The sequence below is a fragment of the Maylandia zebra genome, linkage group LG22 (assembly GCF_041146795.1).
Source record: "Maylandia zebra isolate NMK-2024a linkage group LG22, Mzebra_GT3a, whole genome shotgun sequence".
In the NCBI taxonomy this organism is placed as follows: Eukaryota; Metazoa; Chordata; class Actinopteri; order Cichliformes; family Cichlidae; genus Maylandia; species Maylandia zebra.
The window spans coordinates 7,834,219-7,853,497 of record NC_135187.1 but is presented as its reverse complement, the minus strand read 5'-3'; the positions used below and the strand labels follow the sequence as shown (position 1 = coordinate 7,853,497).

The 19,279-nt window shown below is 41.4% G+C and overlaps 1 protein-coding gene across 9 annotated transcripts in view; it reads left to right on the top strand.

Annotated features, from left to right (window-relative positions):
* macf1a (microtubule actin crosslinking factor 1a) overlaps positions 1 to 19,279 on the top strand; it is a 237,642-nt gene that overhangs the window by 14,694 nt on the left and 203,669 nt on the right. The window contains exon 1 of one of the 9 annotated variants that reach the window (XM_076879033.1): positions 9,499 to 10,145. The exons of the other annotated variants lie outside the window; for them this stretch is intronic. Within the exon in view, the coding sequence (XP_076735148.1) occupies positions 10,052 to 10,145 (94 nt within the window). The 5' untranslated portion in view covers positions 9,499 to 10,051. Of the gene's footprint in view, positions 1 to 9,498; positions 10,146 to 19,279 lie in introns of those variants that run through there. 9 annotated transcript variants of the gene reach the window in all.

Sequence of the window (19,279 nt, the reverse complement as noted above, 5' to 3'; positions counted from 1 at the left end):
GACTTGCTCACACTGTAAATTTAGTTTATGGTTAATTTTATGTGCATCTTTTACATTTTGAGGCCACTTTTCTCTCAGATTTATTTCTGCTCTCAGGTGTGAGGAAGAAAATACAAATGATCTCATATGTTCTTAATGAGCACTTGACGAGGATGGCTTTTTCCACTTTTTCATGCCTTTTGGATAAACATGCATCATGTCGTTGAAATTCACAGCTGTGCAGACGGTTGTTTAGAGTGCATGCATGTGTGCGCGTAGAGAGAAGAGCTGGGAAAGGTGAAAAACATTTAAGGATTATTATCTCCAGTTATTAAACCAAACACTTAGACCTGGAGCTTTCCTGGCAGCGCCTTGCGGGTGAGTCAGCGAGTCAGACTCGATTGCGTGGAGATCATTCAGTTCTGGCGGCAGCAGGTCGCAGTCGAGTAAATGTTGGCGTCGCCACAAACCATCCTGGGGCTGAAACACAGGCAACACCTAACTAACACTGCCAAAGTCTGCTGTGTGGCATTTTTCTCTCCACCTGCCAACGAAACATTTGACTTTATGTCCAGACTCACTGTGAATTTACAGCAATGCAACAAATAGCAACTGATCCTATGAACTCAACCATTACATCTAACTCAACACAACTCTTTTCTTTTTGTTTTAAACCCCAAGAAGGTTAAAGGAGATCCAAAGACATTTTGCCACAGCTAAATAAAAACATATAGAGTGGGTGTGGGGGACAAAAAGTAGTTGTAAGCCTCTTTTAATGCAGTACAGAGCAGTACAGTTACCTCACAACTGCCTGTTACCAGTCTGTAAAGTGTGTACCCATACTGTGTTCCAGAAGTACAGACAATAAAGAGCTTTACTGTGGAACAAAAAAATCACAGGACTACAGGGTCCTGATATAAGATGGGCCGATGATTCAGTAATATGTAAGACTGTAAATTAAAAATAGATATAACCAACAAGATTTCACTGACAGGTTAGTGAAGTCCCAGTTTGAAGCTGTGTCTATGTTTTCTGCTATGCTTCTGCACATGGTCCTGATTTTGTGTTATTTGAGATTTTGTCCAGTTTTTGTTTTTACCCCTTGAGTTCATCATTTATTTATTTTTATCTATCAGTTTGGAGATTTTAGTATTCTTCTTGTGTCTCTCTTATCCTGCTATATTTAGATTATTATTAGTGGTAGTTTCCCTGTATGTTCTTCTTATTGTCGTTCTTTCTGCATCTCTTCTTGTCTTGATTAGTGTGACTTTTAGTTTTTTCCTGTTTTACATTGTTTTTGTTTTTTGATTCATGATTATGTGAATTTAAATGGTTTTACTTGTGCAAAATACTTTCTCCTCTGTCTTGATCCACAGTTGTTTCCTTTTGCACCCTATGTTGAGTCCTGCATTAAAATATTTTAAAGGAGAAATCATTTAGATCAGAAATCATGTGACTAACTGAAGCTTCTTCAGTCCATTCAAATGATATAGTGGAAATACATGGTGGTAAGTGCTCAGAAAGGAGGTTCTGGGTTCAAACCTGGCGTCCATCCAGAGATGTAAATGTCAGATTAACTGGTCATCCAACATAGTTATAGGTTTAAATGTTAATGGTTGTCTGTGTTTGCGCTATGAGGTGCAACCTTGCACTTGCCCCTTGTCAGCTTTGATAAGTTCTTGTTGCTGAGTAAAGCATGCTGTACATTTTTATATCCTGTCTGCTAAATGGTTTGATGTGACAAGCAGAGCACGAGTGTCTCTGTAATACTGACGCTGTCGAATTCACTCTGCAGAGGCTTTCATTTAAAGCTCATGCTTCTGGTAACATCCTGTATCTCCCAGGCTTGTTCAGTGCTCGCTCAGGCGTGTGCAGCCTATTGTGATGATTTTACATTTTAAATAATCTGTACGGCGTGTTTACACTGACCTCAATTTCCAGTCAAACAGAGGTCAGAATGTGAATATATTAGCCTGCTTATAAGCCACACAGTTTAGCCCCATGATAACATATTCATACAGACTAAGGACACGTAGCACAGAGATGTAGTGCTAGGAAGAAGGTATTCTTTTCTCTCGGAAAATATCTATTTTTATTTTGGCAAAAGTTGCATCCTTACACATCTGAAGAAAGAGCAGGCAGAAGAAGTGGAGGACGAGGGGAGGAAACACTGGGAGCTTTGTGAATACTGGAGAGGATAAAGAGAGACACTGCTGTAGTGACTGGACTCTGTTATTCAGACACTTTGGGTTGCACTGCCTGTCTGCTGAATCTGAATGTCAATGAAACCGACCAACAGCTGCTAGTTTTTCTGTGTACGTGAGTGAAAATTCAGTATTTTCCCAGCAAATTACATTTTGAACTAATTGGGGGCTGTAAACACAGACCAGAATAAAAATATTTTAAAAGTAGTTTGTTAGTCTTAGACTGTATATAAAAGATGGTCATAGCTAATGCGATATCTCCCATCTTTGTGTTGCAATTTTGTTTTTGATGAGCATTAACCTCAGGGCACTGCATACCCATAGTGTGCTGACTTTTCAATCATAAGGTGGCTTTAACATCTTTTTTACTCTTCATTGGACCATAAATTAAAAAACTAAACGTCAAGTTGCATTAAGTAAGACTTAAAACCATAAACTGAAATTTTTTTACTGAGGTCACAAATTAGGTTAGAAATGGGATAATTTTCTTATATATTTCTGTAACTAGAAGGACGTTTTTGTGCATATTTTTACAAGAGTTGCTACTCTTCTTCAGGTTTTGGTTGTGACGTAATTACATCACATCCAATTAAATCACAAAAAAGGCTTTCTGACTTCAAAATTCCTCATGAATGCTGAACATTTAGGTTTTCTTGTTTTACTTACATGGAGATGCAGTAATGGAGAGACACAACAAATAAAGGATTGTTTGGAAATTATTTGTACAACAAAATAAGAAAGGAAATGACACAGTGTGATACATTTGCTCAGTGTGAGTGAGGCAGCAGCAGTGATAATTTATGCATATGAGCATCAGGACCTCAGATGTCTTTGCCTGCATGTAACTTAGGCGTCCGCCATCCTGCCTGCTGCATTTTTTTTTTTTTTTGCAGGCAAACTGAAAGGAAGCCTCGGCTCAAGGCCCTGGCTATTACCCTGTTGCCATGGTGACGTGGCCTACTCTGTTTCCATGGTTATGCAAGGCTAGGAGAAGCAATGGCGGCAGGGGTGAGAGAGACTGACACTGGATATAAAAGGGGCGCAAAACAAATAGCGAAGGAGTGAGAGAGTGTCCGAATTTTAATTTGGAGTGGAGAAAGGAGGGAGAGAGAGACCGAGGAGTGAATGATCGTGTGAGTTTAGAAAGTAATGAAGAGAGGAGAGAAATGGAGTCGGAGAGAGAGGGGGAGAATTTAAAGAGGGGAAAGAAAGGGTGACTCTGTGAATAGATGTGAGGGTGAAGGAGGTCATAACACAGAGAAGAGAATGATTAACAGGAGGATGAAGACAAGCACTGACAACTTAAAAAAAGAACTTGGAAAGAGAAATGAGCTCGAGGAACAAGACGGAAAAACAAAAGGAGAACGACTGCTATGAATAAGAAAGAAGTAAAGATGAGAGGAAACAGTAGAAGAGCTTAAAACAGAAAGAGATGGGCAAGATAGGATTGTAAAGAAAGAAGGAAGGGAATAAAGCAAGGAGACTAAAGGGAAATAAAAGTGATTGTGTGGTGAAAAGGAAACTTTGAAAGCAAGAGAAACATAAAGTTTAAAAAAAGAAAAAAGCACCACCCAACAAACTTTTTTCGGTTGGCCGTGATGTGCCAGTAGGCTACATCCTCTAAGCACTATAAAGTTTTACAGGTTCTTTTTTCCTTTTTTGGGAGGAAAGCAAGTAGATAGTGTCTTTGGTATAAACTGTTCATGACCTGCCAATGCTCAAATGCCTTAAACCTGTACTTCTTCCAGTGTCCAGCAGGGGGCGAAACCTGGCTGCAAAGAGAGGTCAAACTGTACAGAAATATAGCGGAAACTAGTTCTATTTCTATCTTATTCTGTGACCACAGTAAACATTTTTCTGTTAAATTTATGGTCTCAGTCACCAGTTTAAAGTCATGTTTATTACAACATGATGTTCATTTTGTCAGTGATGGGTTAATTTAGAGTAAAATGGGCAGCAAAGAAGGGTATACTTTAAGATGCACCAAGAGCTCGTAATGTATGGTTTCTAAAGACAAAATATGTTTTAGAGTGTGATTGTGATAGATCTGTGATGACATGTACTGTAAGATACCTGCTGGTCTGGAAATCAACTGAATATAAAACTAAAAATAAACTTGACAGACGTTTTTAGCAGTGTCATATCCTGGGATTAATTTCTCAACTTATGGGGCTAAAGGTTCAGAACTAACAAAGATTTTTACAGCAGAGTGTTAAATGTGTTTTCAATTAAGACACTAAATCTATTCATTTACAGAAAAATATTATGGACACATTTAAATCTGTTCTTTTTTAAATTTTATGTTACAATGAAACTGAAACATAAGAAAACCAGGACAATTTTAAATAATCACATTTTGGACTAACAGTCTTTATAAATTAATAAGAGGTAAGCTAAAGTGGTTACTAGTATGAATCTACAAGTATTTGGATCAAAGCTAAAGCACTTACCCAAATTAGATGCATTAAACTGCTTCTCATGCCATTCATATTTTCTCATTGCATGATTGGAAACATCTGATTGCAGACATCACCGACTACACTTGAACCAGTTAAGAGTTTATACTCAGGCTTTGTTGTTATAATCTTTTAAGTGCATTTTTATCTATGATTGAATTTGTTTATTTGTGAAAGTCAAAACAGTAGAGCAAAGGTCAGACCCTGTAAAGAGTTTTAACTTAAATCCAAGTCACTCACAATAGATTTGATTTAATCTCTCAGCTGGTTATTAAGGGCGCTCAGCTGCATTATTAGGAAGTAATTTACACAAAAATGCAGGCGTGGATAATGAGATCAGACTGTTTGATGTTAGCTTTCATTTTTTAGATGTTTCATGAGTAGGCACGTAAGCAGCAGAGAGGTTTCTGTGTGAAATGTTTGTGGCTGACGTTAAAGTTAGAAGCCAAGGTGGAGCTCTGCAGCTGAAGTGTTTGGTCATGCTGTTGTGTTGAGGACTTTGTGTACTTTTGGCACATTCACAGTGCAGCTGGACTCTGCATGTAGCACAGACACACAACAATACACATGCTAACAAACACATGCAGAAGACTCGCACTGCGGGAAGAAAACAGTGAAAAATACACTTGAACACATATTTTACTACTTTTATTTAAGTTCACGCTTATGTATTTACTATTAATACACATCATGACATGAAGATGAAAACATACAAGTGGAGAAACATAAACAAGAGGTCATTCAGGCCAACTCTGACTCATCTGTAATTTCCGTTCTCCACCACTAGACGGAGATATAATGGTTTCACACACCGACAGGTTCATTTTTAGGAGGAATCACCTGCTTTTCCTCATTTTATCAGTGAAACTCTGTCTGGACTTTATAGAGTGAAAGATGTTTTTCTCTGGCTGTTCAATGCTGTAAAGTACAATAGAAACGACTGGACCATGAGACCAGAGTCACATTAGCCCGAGTTTATTTGTTTTTTAAGACAAAAACATCTGTTGGAATGTTTTTCTTTCAGTTCTCGCATTTTGGATTCATCTTCCTTGACTTCCTGTAGATACAGAGGGTGCCAGATCTGTATCCCTAAAGTGTCTGTTTGTGTTTACATCACTGGGGTAATGTTAATGTGATGTGTGTCGGTCCTGTAATGAGGGAGAGGCAGAGTGAGGAGACACAAACAGGATGTTAGAGTAATGAAAGATGGGGTCAGATCTCTGCAGAGAGACGAATCTAATCATTCACTTTGAAACTGATAATATCTTTGTGTAATTATTATAAAGAAATTAGTCTTTTCTAAATCGCTTAAGGTGTTTTAAGCCAGACTAGTGATGCTTTTATAATTAACCAACATTTCCTTTGGTGCGGGAAAGCTCCTGAACGTTTTCCTTTTTGCACAAATAGGATGTTTTTTTATTGAACCTGTGACCTCCTACTTATTCTGCTACCTTCAGAAATGAGCTCTTGCAATGCAGCAAAGCAGTATATTTCTGCAGAGACTGCCAGTTTGTTGGTGTTGGCCTTGCTCACTGATGATGTGTTGAGATTAAAGGCTTCAAGGAAGGAAGGAAAAGAGGGTCACAGTAAGATGTATGAATGGCTCCTGGGTCATTGAACCGCTGATATGATAAATGTTGTATGAGCTTGTGAGGCTGGTTTATTTACTGCCACTTTCACTCTTTCCTTTTATCTTTTGTCATGTTACATGGTTTAAATTCATCTGAGTACACATGTGTGCATGCATGACGTAAATGATGATATGCAGCTACTTCCAGACCTGTTACAGCAGCCGTGACCCACACATGACAGACGGACAGTAAATACCCGTTCCAACACACTTCAGTATTCAGTACATACACATATTCTTCCTGTTTGCATTAATTTGATTAGAAAAGGGGCAAAATGAAAAGGCTAAAATACATGAAATATCCTCTTTATATATTTAGAGAAAGATGAATTTCTAAATTTACTTGAAAAGGTTAGGGATCTTAAAAATGTTCCTTATAGGCCCTTATAAGGCCCCATTACATTTCCAAATGATATCCATATATTAAGCTAAGGACGTAATCTAGAATTTATAGGGTAAGAAGGGAGGATACTTTCCATGTGCACACCCAAATCCATAAAATCTTGCAAATTGAAGATATTTAAATGCATTATATTCACAGGCTGCATCGTAAATTAATGATGTGCATACTGAACTTATCAACAATAATGCTGATATTTTAATTTCTATTTATTTGTGCATAAGTATGGCTGCCCTGCTTCTGTGTTATCCACTCTCCTGTTGACTTTATTCCTGTAAGTAATAACTGAGACCACCAACAGCTCCAGCAGCAAAGCTCTGAATTTCACATTCAGTGAATGTAAGCTTCTTTGCTGTTCCTCTCATTGCCATCTGAATAACCTGGTGGTGTAAACACAGTTTTTTATGTGATTTACTTTCCATTCATGGCTGCAGACATGAGTGGAAATATGCTGCATTCCTGCCCTTTTATGTATCTGGCTCTTGATTTCCCAGTCACTGGTCATCTGCCTTGTGGGGCCACTCATGCATCTTTTATTTGTGTTTCGATCTAATATTGACTTCAGACAGACATCTACAATCTACACCTGCCTCCACTCTTGACATCTCCACCTCTTTTACTCTGTGGACTCTAGTTTCCAACCACATAAATGTATGTTTTTCTTCTGACAGAATGGAGATGGTATTGTGATTTACATAAAGGTTATCTTTATGTGTCTTTGTGGGATTAAATGACATAATCTCTGCACCAATGATGCTGCTTTATGGACTGTGACCTTACTGGCATTGAGAGATTATCCACAGCAGGACAGGGCAGACACACAGATTACTTAACATAAAATACATATTTAATGGCGTCAAATACAGAACAATAAGATGTGCCTGTTTTTCAATTAAATATAATCGCCTAGTTTTACTGTTTCCTGTGTCTGGAGAAGCTTATAAGTTTTGGTTTAAAAGCTTGTTAACAAGGTGTTGTTTAAAATTTTATTATTTCGCCAGAGCTCCTGGTTTTGTATGTTTACTTAGCCTTTAGATTGCACTGTGCTCCATTCATTCAGTCCACTCCTTTAAACATTCTTGAGTTTATTTAGTGTGTTTTACAAGTTGTTTGCAGAATTTTTCAGAAATAATAAATCAAAATGCATCTACTTGTTACTACAGTGACTACCTGCCATGGCAAAAATGCAATGTGGTTGCAAATCCTCATGCATGATCAATTAGTTGGGGGTTGACAATTGTAGAAAAATGACTTAACAAGCCTGCAGGGACCACAAGGGATCAGGGAGCTTTTGAGACAGACCTTCTGTTAATATTAGCTTATGGGGGTGAAATCAGGGAACTGCAAAAAGACACAAATGACAAACAGACTGAAGTGATTCAAATATGACAGTCTGAAAACAACGATTTATATGCTTGTGAGATGCATCTCAAAAAGGTTAAAACTGAAAAAACCACCTATAGAGAATTAAAATGATTACACAGAGAAGGATGACTTCTGAAAGTAAGCTCAAAGCAATCACAAAGAAACACAAAATAACTGGGGGGAAAACTACAGCCAAAAGGAAACAAAAAATGGTTCAAAACAAGGAACAGAAATAAAATATGACTATTGAAGGAAAAATTAAAACCACCAAAAAGACAAAAAAAGATTTCTAAAATATACAAAATGACTCAAACAAAGTTCAAAGTTATGCTGAAAAATTAACAGAGAGAGACATAAAATTACAAAAGGACTTCTCTTGAGTTGTGGGGGACTTTAACATGTACGTGCCTTTTGCAAAACAAACAAAAAATGTTAAAAACTGACAAATTTAATTAGTCACAAGTGTCAAACATAAGGCCCAGGGGCCAGAATCGGCCCACCGAAGACCATGGAGCCCGCTGAACTATTTTGGAAATTGTGAATGAGCTCATAGATTTTTTACTTTTAACTGTATTTGCATTGGTTTTACAGCTTTTTCCTACATATAAAGACTGCCACCATGGCTCTTCATGGCACACCAAAGTAAATAGATAAACAATAAGAATTAAAATGGAGAAAATGTCCTGTTTTTTCCGCTATGTGAATAAATGTGAATTACTCTCCTGGGCAATGAGGTACTAAAATAACAAAGTACTAGAACTTTCTGTTATTTTACACATTAGTTAATTGTGCCGACAAATTTCTTTCATTTACTGAAGCAGAATTTCTTCATCTTGGAGTAAAAATGAAAAAAGAAGAAATTCCACTTTAATCACATTAAATGGGGGTTAAATGTATTTAGTCTGGGGTTGTATGTGGCCCACGATACAAAATGAGTTTGACATCCCTGGTATAGATTTTCAGTTCAGCAGTTTAACGGAAAATAACGTTAAGTGTTAGCATGCTACATGTAGTTTTCAATCAGGGGGTTATTGCTTTAGTAAGCTGGTTTAATATCCGTCACAGTGGGAAATGATAAACAATATTTTAAAACACCTGAACAAGATTTGTCACTGAGCCACTACCTCCGTCTGAGGGCGCTCCAGCTCCATTTTCCACCTGTTCAGCTAGGCTAGCTAGCTCTTCCCCGGCTCTACAAATTCCTGTGGCGGAGGTTCCTGGCGCGGCCGGTAGAGAGGGATGGAAGACAGCCACTGCAGGAAGGACCGAGAAACCTGAGCATAGGAGGGAGAGAGACACACGCACACACATTCACACGGACCCAGGGGCCGCAAAGCCTCGGACAGAAGCAGCCATTACGACTGGGAAGCATGCTGGGAGCTCGCCCGGCTCTTTTCGGATCCACAGGACGCTGCCGACTCAGCCTCGGATAGAAAGCCCGAGCCCGGATACGGTTTGGTTTGGAGCTCCGGACGGAAAGAGACACACGGCCCCCTCCCGTCACTAGGATATACTCCCTCCCTCTCTCTCTCTCACACACACGCACAGGAGGCACAAAAAGCAGCAGTCACCGGGTGGAAGGCGATATTTAAGGAGGGACTGGCTGGAGGAAACGCACCGAGCGATGCGACCGTGTGGCCCCGCACCCACACGTACACTGACGGCTGTCATGGATAGATAGCGTTTATGTAACCTTCATTTTAGTAGATTTTCACAGATAGACGCTCACTGAGGCTTTTTGTTGTCCTTTATATTCTCTCAAGTGTCCCTGAGGATTATCTAACCGCGCTCCAAAAGTGAGCTGCGGGGCTTTTGGTGTGCGCCAATGCATCATATTCACTAGTTTCACGCACCGTGGTGTTTGTATTGGACACCGGAGGAGGGAGAAGGAAGCACAGGGAGCCGGAGCTGGGGTCCGGACGGGCAGCAGAAGCAGCAGCAACACCAGCGAAACGGGTTACTGCGGTAGTCCGCAGGCCGACCCCTCTCTTCTTCACAAGCCGGCTTGTGAGCCACCATGGCCGGTTTCGTACCGGGTCTGCTGCCTTCAAACCACTCACAGGAGAAGGAGTTCGCCCAGGCGTATGAAGATGTGCTGGAGAGATATAAAGGTAAATGTACAGAGATCTTCAGCAGGATGCAAGAGGATAATATGAAAAAAAGCTATCCCACGGGGAATAGTTAAGGCGTTTGTTTGTATTGTCAGGGAATGAAAGGGAAAATGATGAAAGAAACTCCGAGATTATGTCTGAAAGTGTAAGTGGGTTTTTAGGCACGCAGCCAGCACCACTCTGCCAGTTTCATAATCTGGATTTTTTTCCTTGTATTTTGGATAAGCAAAGCAGGACTTCTAGCCTTGCCACATTGTTGGCCTCCACAGTGCATGCCCTGACTCCCTCCTAATCACTTGTGTGCTTTTGAGACACCAGAGGAAGCAGTTTTATGAAGTTCTCCCAGCCCACTCCTGTAAGGAGTTTTCCCCACATGGCCTCGGGTTTCGCCTTGTTTGCTGTTTAGCCTGTAAATATCAAAGCTGCTGCTGTGCAGGGCACTGGGATGGTTTGAGTTTGCTGTGATGTGGCTTTAAAACACTTTAAGGTGAAGAAAACAATCATTATATTGTGTGTGTATGTGTGTCTGCCCTGCAGCAGAGGTCTTACAACCAGGGCTGAGACTTGCTATTTTATAATACCGGCGACAGGGGCGCTTTAAAAATGAATGCCTCTGCTGAACTTGACTGTTGGGAGGAGGTAGGTGTGTGTGTGTGTGTGTGTGTGTGTGTGTGTGTGTGTGTGTGTGTTACAGAGGGACAGAATGGGGATGCAGACAGCCAATAGACTTGGGTCACATCTGTGATGCTGGCACTGATGAAAAGGAGGTGGTTTTGAATTATTGATTGTTATAATGAAACTAAACTCCTCTGGGTTTGGGACATAGCCTCCATGTGCTGCTGTCAAATATGTGAGAGGAGGAGGGAGGTTGAGATGAGGAGTTTCGTATCCGAGCCTCCAACATAAAGTATGTGTTCAACACACCTGTCTAAGCACAAAGAAAGAAGCCCTTTGGGAGGTTTCACTAACAGTTTGCAATATCTTTTCTATGCCAACACTTTGCTTAACTTATCTCTCACTCCGTGCAATAACCTGTCTACAGAAGGAAATATGCAGACTTTATCTACTTGAGCCATAATATGTAACCGTCTCCTCTTGTAAACGACACATCAGTGAAGCTTTGCTGCAAATATTGGTCTTTCTTTCTTGTAGATGCACTCATTCAGGCTCATATCATGCAATAAAAAGCAGAAAATTCAGTTACATTTAGTTTGCACATGTATATTATTATTTTTAGCCTTTCTAGCACTCAGACTATATTGTTCAACAAAACCCACTTATAACTCAAACTGCTTAGAACAGCTTAACTTTCTTAGTGTTATATTTTATATATGCGCAGGGTTTTCTGTTTTTCTGTCTGGCATTAATGGCTGCTTTAGTGCTAAAATAAATCCACATATTATAGGTGTTAGACTTCCTCGGGAGCCAATGGGGCTTCTATTAAATCTGCCTCGCTCTCACTCACAGAGAACAGTTCATTCGGGATGGATTCGACAGTCCATTTCTCATCCTGAAGAGAGCAATTGCTCTCCGTTTAAGTGCTTCACGTTGATCGCAGCCGTCGTCCAGTTTTATCTGCGAGCAGGATGGCTTTACTTTGATAAACAAATAAGGTGCATCAGAGCTGTTTTTTTCCCCATGTGAATGGGACCGTGGCGACCGTGGCTCAGGGGGTTGGGAATCGCATCTGTAACCAGGACAGAGAGCCTGGTTCGATCCCTGGGCTCTCTGTCCTGGTCATTGTGTCCTTGGGCAAGACACTTTACCCTACTTGCCTACTGGTGTTGGCCAGAGGGGCCGATGGCGCGATATGGCAGCCTCGCTTCTGTCAGTCTGCCCCAGGGCAGCTGTGGCTACAACCGTAGCTTGCCTCCACCAGTGTGTGAATGCGAGAGTGAATGAATAGTGGTATTGTAAAGCGCTTTGGGTGCCTTGAAAAGCGCTATATAAATCCAATCCATTATTATTATTATTATGTGAGATTAAAAGGAAGGGAACGTGAGCACATTGATTAAAGTGGAGCTGAACGTGGGTCTCTGAGGGCTCTTTCCCCCCCATTGGAAATATCAATGCATAATAGCCCAACAGCTCCATCATATGTCAGTCCCCTCCAAATGTGGTATTGATATAACCACATGCCTGCTGTTAGCCCTTTATCTGACAGGAGCAAGCAGTGACCTGGGAGCTGTTTTGGTAAATGTAGAGGTAAAGTCCAGGATGTTTAATTAGTATCTGCACAAGCACGATCTCAGCTCACCTCCTTCATCAGTGAGAGGATCACTCCAGCTATGCTGTGTGTAGAAATCCAGAAGCTGCAAAGCAAAACATCTGAATTTTAATATTTCCTTGAAAAACTGTTTATGCTCTTATTTTGATACAAGCAAAGCAGCTTTGCATAATTTGGAGGGTTTTTTTGTTTTTTGTTTGGCTGCTATTCCTGCAGCCATGATCAGTTGATGCATTTAATGCGGCAAAACATTTTATTAATGCAAAATAGTTAGCCATCACATTCACGCCCATCACCTCGATTAATGTTATTAAACAAAACAAAGCAAAAAGAGGCAAAAGCACGTGTGGAGAACTGTGCAGCTAGTGTTGATGGAGGAGAGAGACCCCCCCCCCCCCCCCCCCCCCCCCCACACACACACACACACACACACACACACACACCCTTACTTTATATTCATGCAGGTGACCCTCTGCAGCCAATCAGCGCTAGTGATAAACCGGAACAGCCAGAGGATAAATGTGCAGGTGCACTGAGGTGTGCCTAACACGTTGTCTCCATGTAGATGCGTTGTAATTTCCCACAGGTACAGTAACAGAAATTGGTATTGATACAGTTTGTTACGCTCTCTGTTTCCACTTGGATGCCTTATCTTACAGGGCTGCCCTTAGCCAGCATTGCTATCATGGTTTTACTGCACTGCTCCTGGTTTCAGAATCGTTTTTCTCCTAATAACAAAAAGTCCAGTGATGCCAAGTGTGCTTGTCCTGAGTGTTGGTTTCAAACGCTACATAAACAGGGAGTGCAGTCCTGACAGAGAATGTGAGCATCAGGTTCAAAAACATTTTGCCACACACTTGATAAGTTGATAATGTTAATCACAGTACACATAGTCTCTATTATTCTGATATATATTCACTCCACTCCACAAACAATCTCTAAACACAACAGCTCCACGTGGGGATCGCGGTACTGTAGTAATGTGGACGTTTTCGACCTGTTTCTGGGTTATAGCACTCCTGTTAGACTGAGGTCTGTTTTCTGGCCCTGTGAGGCTGCAGGTTTTCAACCCTTCCAAGCGTCGCAGTCCCAGCTCGCCTCCCTCATCAGTGCTATAATGAGGCTGTAACCCTATAGGCTAAACCCTGTGTCCTCTGCACTCACTCCACCACAATAGGACCTGTGCTGCTGCTCCTGCTGCTGTGTGTCACTGCCTAATCACGTTTTGCTCTTTGAGGTGTCAGCATGTCTACTGTCTTGAGCGATATCAAGTTTCCCCCTGTCATTTACCCTTTTACGTTGTCATGCATTGTCCTGCCTGTTCCCCTCTGTCCCCTGATAGCTGGGATTATAGTGGTTTCTATGATCTGCTGATCCTGTAAACAGCGTTCCCGTATGTATGTAAGTCTTCGTTACTCTGTCACCTGTGACTGAGTCACTCAGAGCTATATAGGGAGAAATGGGAACTTGGCGTCCTGCTCGCTGTAGCATCACGTCACTAAAACTGGAGGTCGACATGTGATAGGGTTTAAATCATTCACAGGCAGCGGGTGCGGTGTTTGTGTGTGTTTGTATTTTTCTTGGCATTTGTGTTCGCAGCCATGAGTGTAACTGCTGTGTAACAATGACAGGATATCTAAAGCAAGAGTGACAAGGTCATACATGGAAAAATACTGGAACACTCAGAAACACTCATAGACGTACTGTGAGTCAGTGGCAAAGCAGATGGTTTCAGGCACATTGACACCAACATTTGAGCATTATGTTTACTCAAATAGCTCTGTAATTACCACATATGAAGCAGCACTCTATGGATTTCTGCTTCTCTGCTTTTTTTTTTTCACTCTAATAATCCTAATTAGACATGTATAATAACACTTATGTAAGCTTAAGAGCAGCTTAAAAGCAAAAAGTGTTCATTAAAACATGACGGGTCAGGTAGAGTGTCACGAAAATCCTTTCAGAGCCGAATATAAGCCAGGAAACCTGGAAGGAAGCAGAACAATTTCAGAGCTTAGAAGAAGAAGATTGTCAGGAAACCCGCTGACTTAAATATAGATGGTAGGAAATGTGTGTTTCTGACCTACAAATCTACTTAAAATTCAATTCAGATGCTGCTTTTGTGTAGATAAACTCCATGTTTTTCCACATTAAGGCTTTTATGTAATATGTCGAGTGTGTGTGGTCCTCTGCGTCTATCACGATATCCGCTCTGTACTGTATACTTACCACCTCTAATTCATCCGTCTACAGGCAGTGCCAACTTCTGGCACCTCAGTGCTACTGCTGCCCTCTGTGTTTGTGTGCGTGTGGTAGAGAAGCAAACATTCAGTGTCATTTTTCCACCCCTCAGGATTAATGTTTTACTGTACTGTTTGTAAGTCATGCAGGGTCACACACGAGTTCACTGATACTTTTTTTTTCTTTTCTAAATGTCATCAGCGCTGACATTCACACAAGAGAAATCAAAGGTGATGAATTTTGTCAACAAATGTAGCAGCCTTTCACTCCCCAAAAGCTCAGGATTTCTCCTTTTTATGTGACCTATTCACATATATAAACCATATTCCCTGCTCTTCAGGATACATGTTGCTACCTCAATATGTGTGTGAAAAGTGCTCATTTTCCTGAGCTAAATGTGGCAACATTGATCAATACTGAAAGACCAAGTAATATGATACTAATATTACTGCAATATTAAGTCATATAAAGCACAAGAAAGTTGATAATATACAAATTCACAAGCATTTTTCTTCATTTTCCTGTTTCTAAATGGACTTCTTGACTGTGACTGTGCATAGAAAGATTGCTCTGTATATAGCTGGGGCAGTGAAATTTGGATATGGTGCTATAGTCGGTGCCTTTAATTGAAAAATAAATAAAACAAAGCACCAAAGTTTAAAGCACTTTTTGCTTGAAATGATTAGTCTGGACGACACAATTTTCAAACACTATAAAACAAAATTGGATGTAATAATAGTGACTTATTACCCAGCCCCACTGGAGCCTGTAAAATTACAGTATTTCCATCCCTGGTCATGTAGTCTGGCTTCATTCTTACACAGGTCAAGGGCTTAGACAGAAAGACACAGGAAGTGCACAGAGTAACAGGAAGGGTTTGGAGTTGAGTGTTTGCTGACGTCCTACATTTTCATTGAGTTCAGGAAGTGTTGGGGCAGCTCTTCCCTTCTTTCCAGATCTCTCTTAGTGCCGCCCTCTCTACTCCTCCACACACATGTGCTTTGCCATCTTGTGAATCCTATTAAACTGTATCTGTTCCTGCTTTGAATATGCCATCAGCTCGGTCTGTTTGCTTTCTCTGTGCCTCTCAGAGAAATGTTCTGCTCCTGGAATAATGTGATCCCATTTAAGGTAAAATCAGAGTTTGAAATGTCGAGATTAGACTGTGGAAAAAGTCAGAGGAAAATTATTCTTTACTTCCGCGGACTGGTAAATAGACGATTGATCTCTGACACTGGAGGAAGTACAGGATCCATTAGAGAAGCAAGAGAGGAAAAGCAGTCAAAAACATAGAGATGGAGACAAACAGCTGCAGTCTCAGGAGAGGAAGAAGGACAGAGCAGTTTAACAGAAGACCACAGATGATGGACAGATAGACAGGAGGAGAGGCAGACATGGGAGCTATGCGCTGGTCCCAGAGTTGGATCATTGCAGCTGGATTTTTCCATGTGGCCTAGTTTTTGCTTTCCAGCTCCCTCAGTCCTGGTCTCCTCTCACAGTAGATCTCTGCCCCCAAGAACACAACCTCCTCCTCCTCTTCGTCCTCCTTCAATTCTCTCTTGTTTCTCTCAGTCATTGAGCACAGTCTCCGTCCTTCAGATCTTACTGTGCCCTAACCAGATCATCAATTACTCTGCTGCACTAAAGCAGCTTTTCTTCACATTTTAATATTAAACATCTCGTGGCTGCTCTGCTCTTCTTGGTATTGATTTTTTTTTTTCCTTCTCCCGTCTCGCATTCAGCCTCCTCCTTGTCTGCCTTTTCCTCGCATTCTCACTTGCTTATTTCATTACCTCCTAATTATTCTGCTCTGTCTCTATCCTTCTGTTCTTTCTCTTTCCCCGCCTCCTCCCCTCTCTGCTCCACCCTCCCATCCTTTCCCACATTACTTCCTGTTTAGTCACATTCTCCAGCAGCACCTGATCGTGTCGGCAGGAAAACCAAGCGCTGCCAGAGCTGCGGCAGGCAGAACCAAACGCTGGCCGAGCTAGAAAGCCTGCACTGCTAACTGCAGATGGAGAGCGAAGGGAGGCCGGGTGGAGGGGGGCTTCGGGGACATCTCCTGGGCCTTTCTGCCCCGCTGTGTTGTTGTTAATGCAGTGAGGTTGAACCTCAGAAATGTGGGAAACTGTTTACACTCTGCAATCTTTTGGATGCTCATAACTGAGGGAACATTTAGGATGCTTTGAAGAATATTAAAGCACATAAATTAAGAAGAGAATATGAAGGAAAACGGAAATGAAATCCAGCACCAGAGGAGATAAATTCCAGGCATATCAGTGGCAGCAAAAGTAATTAAGCGATAAAACCATGCACTTCTTCTGTTTTTCAGTCCCTTTTATAGTAACATGCAAAACTTGGAGGGAACGATTCTTCTTTGTAGCTTTAGTAGTATCATATTTACAGTAAGCGCATGCAAAAAAAAAGAGTGTATAACATAAACACAATAATAACGGCGTTTTAGTGAAGCTGCTGAAAGAAAAATACTGCAGTGTCAAAATGTGATCCCTCTGGCACTCAGTCTCTCCTGCATTCTCCACATTTTCTATTCGCATGCAATAAATCTGCCACAGTGACGTCTCTCCTCCCCATTCTTCGTGTTTTTCCACCTTTTTTTTTTTTTTTTTTTTTTTTTAATCCCCTCTTTTCTTACTGTTTGCAGCAGTTCTCCCCTCGGGGTTCTTACATAACCAGCACCCAGCTGATTTCTAGTCAAATAATCAATGAGGTTCATTGTGATTGTGCGTTAGGGGAGGAAATCGAGTTGAATAGTCGTGAGGGGAGCAGCTAGCGAGTGTGAAATATTTGCGTTGATGCATAAATGTGGGCATATTTGTGTGGTAACAGTGGCCGTCTCTCTTAGCAGCACACAGGGCCTGTATTCATGACAGACAGGGAAGGCTGTGTGGCACATCTCTGAAAACCTTTCTCCGGGGTTGCGTGGCGGTTGTCAAAGCTCTCGTAGTTTTTGCTCTGATATAGTAGAGCGATGTGCATCCCATCTCTGTCGGCTGCTTCCTGGGCGCTCGGTGTAATCACAGAAAAGTGGGGGGAGGAATCTCTGGCTGCTGTGTGTCAGCGTGCACACTAACTTGATGGGGGGGAAAAATGGGTCAGGAATACCAGTAGATGTTGCCTTGCATGATATCAAGGCGTGTGTGTGGGTTGAATTGGTAAAAAGGCTGCAAAAAGCAACCAAGAGGTTAGGGAAGCACATGGATGCAGATGCCCTGATTGGCAAAGCGTGCTTTCCAACCTTTCCTGTCCAGGGACAGAAATGCTGTGTTTCAGCCAAAGACATAAAAATTCTCAAAATAATCTAGAAAAAGATCCCCCAAAAGGAAACGGACAGAGGAAACCAGTGCTGCTGCTGCTTTGACCTCTGTGAGACGCAATCTCACACACACGGTCACGTCCCGGCTCAGACTGTGTCTGCTCGCAGCTGGTGTAATTTAAAAAGTCATCTTTTCTCTCTGTGTTGACCTTCAGTCCTCACTTGGCAAGCATTTTTCAGAAACGCTGTCAGCAGTGGATACGTTCACCCTTCCACTTTAAGATGGGGAGCCTTTCTAACTCCCCACAGCTTGGCTGGAAATAACGAGCAGAAGGGACATAAGAGATATTTACGCTGCGCAGACTGCAGCAGGGCTGTGGCTGTCTCACTTGTCACCAGGTGTTTCCTCTGAAGCTGGTTTTGTTTGGAGATTCTGCTGTTTTTCAAATTTAGCAAGCTTTTTGTGAATGAAGCCTTGTGTCTTCTCTGTTCCTGGATGCTTCTTTTTGCTAGAAGAACGCGAGGGCTGTAAGACGCAGCAGAGATGTCGAGATGAAGTGAGATGGGAGAGAAGCGGTTAATGAATAAATCATGGTGGCTGCTCTAAAAGCAATATAGGGGACAGCGGTTAGCGTGCATCGATTGCACACTGCTGCACTGGGGCTGAGACGCACACACAGCTGGTCCTGCAGCTCTGTCCCCTATAGTTCATCATCTCTGTGAAGCATACACTGAATCCTTCCTCTCGTTTTTCCTCTTTAATCCGTCACCTTTGTATCTTTATTTCTCCGCCCCCACTATCTGATTTGTCTTTTGGGAAATGCAGACATTTAGTTTTAGCGCTAATTCAGTTGGCAGGGCTAAGCAGTTGATGCCACTTCTCTCCTTCATGTCTTTTCCTGCTCTTTTTTTTTTTTTCCCTTCCTGTGTCATCCTCTTGATGTCTGTTCATATCTATCACCTTATACACAAGGCTTATAGTTTCTTCTTAATCTTCATCATCTTCTCCTTTGCGCCCCCCTTGTTAATTATCTAGAGTGGGCAGGAAGCTTCTGGTAGCTGAAAGGTAGATCTATACCTCCTCTTGTCTCTCCATCATCCTGTCAGTCAGATCGATTTTATTTGTATAGCCCGCTATCACATGTAGAGGTTCAAAGGGCTTCACAACCATAAAACATAATAAAGAGAAGAAAGCTGAAAGAACAAACTTGGGTATAAGGGAATAATTTTCTCTAGATCCATCTGATTACTTCTAGTGAGGTAGAAATATTCAAAGGTTAGGGTCATAGATGGGAAAAGCTCATCCCGGATTTTTCTCCGGGAGGAGTACTGGATGTCTAACAGTTTGGCAGTGAAGGATCAGATGTAAGATCATATCAGGCTTCATATACG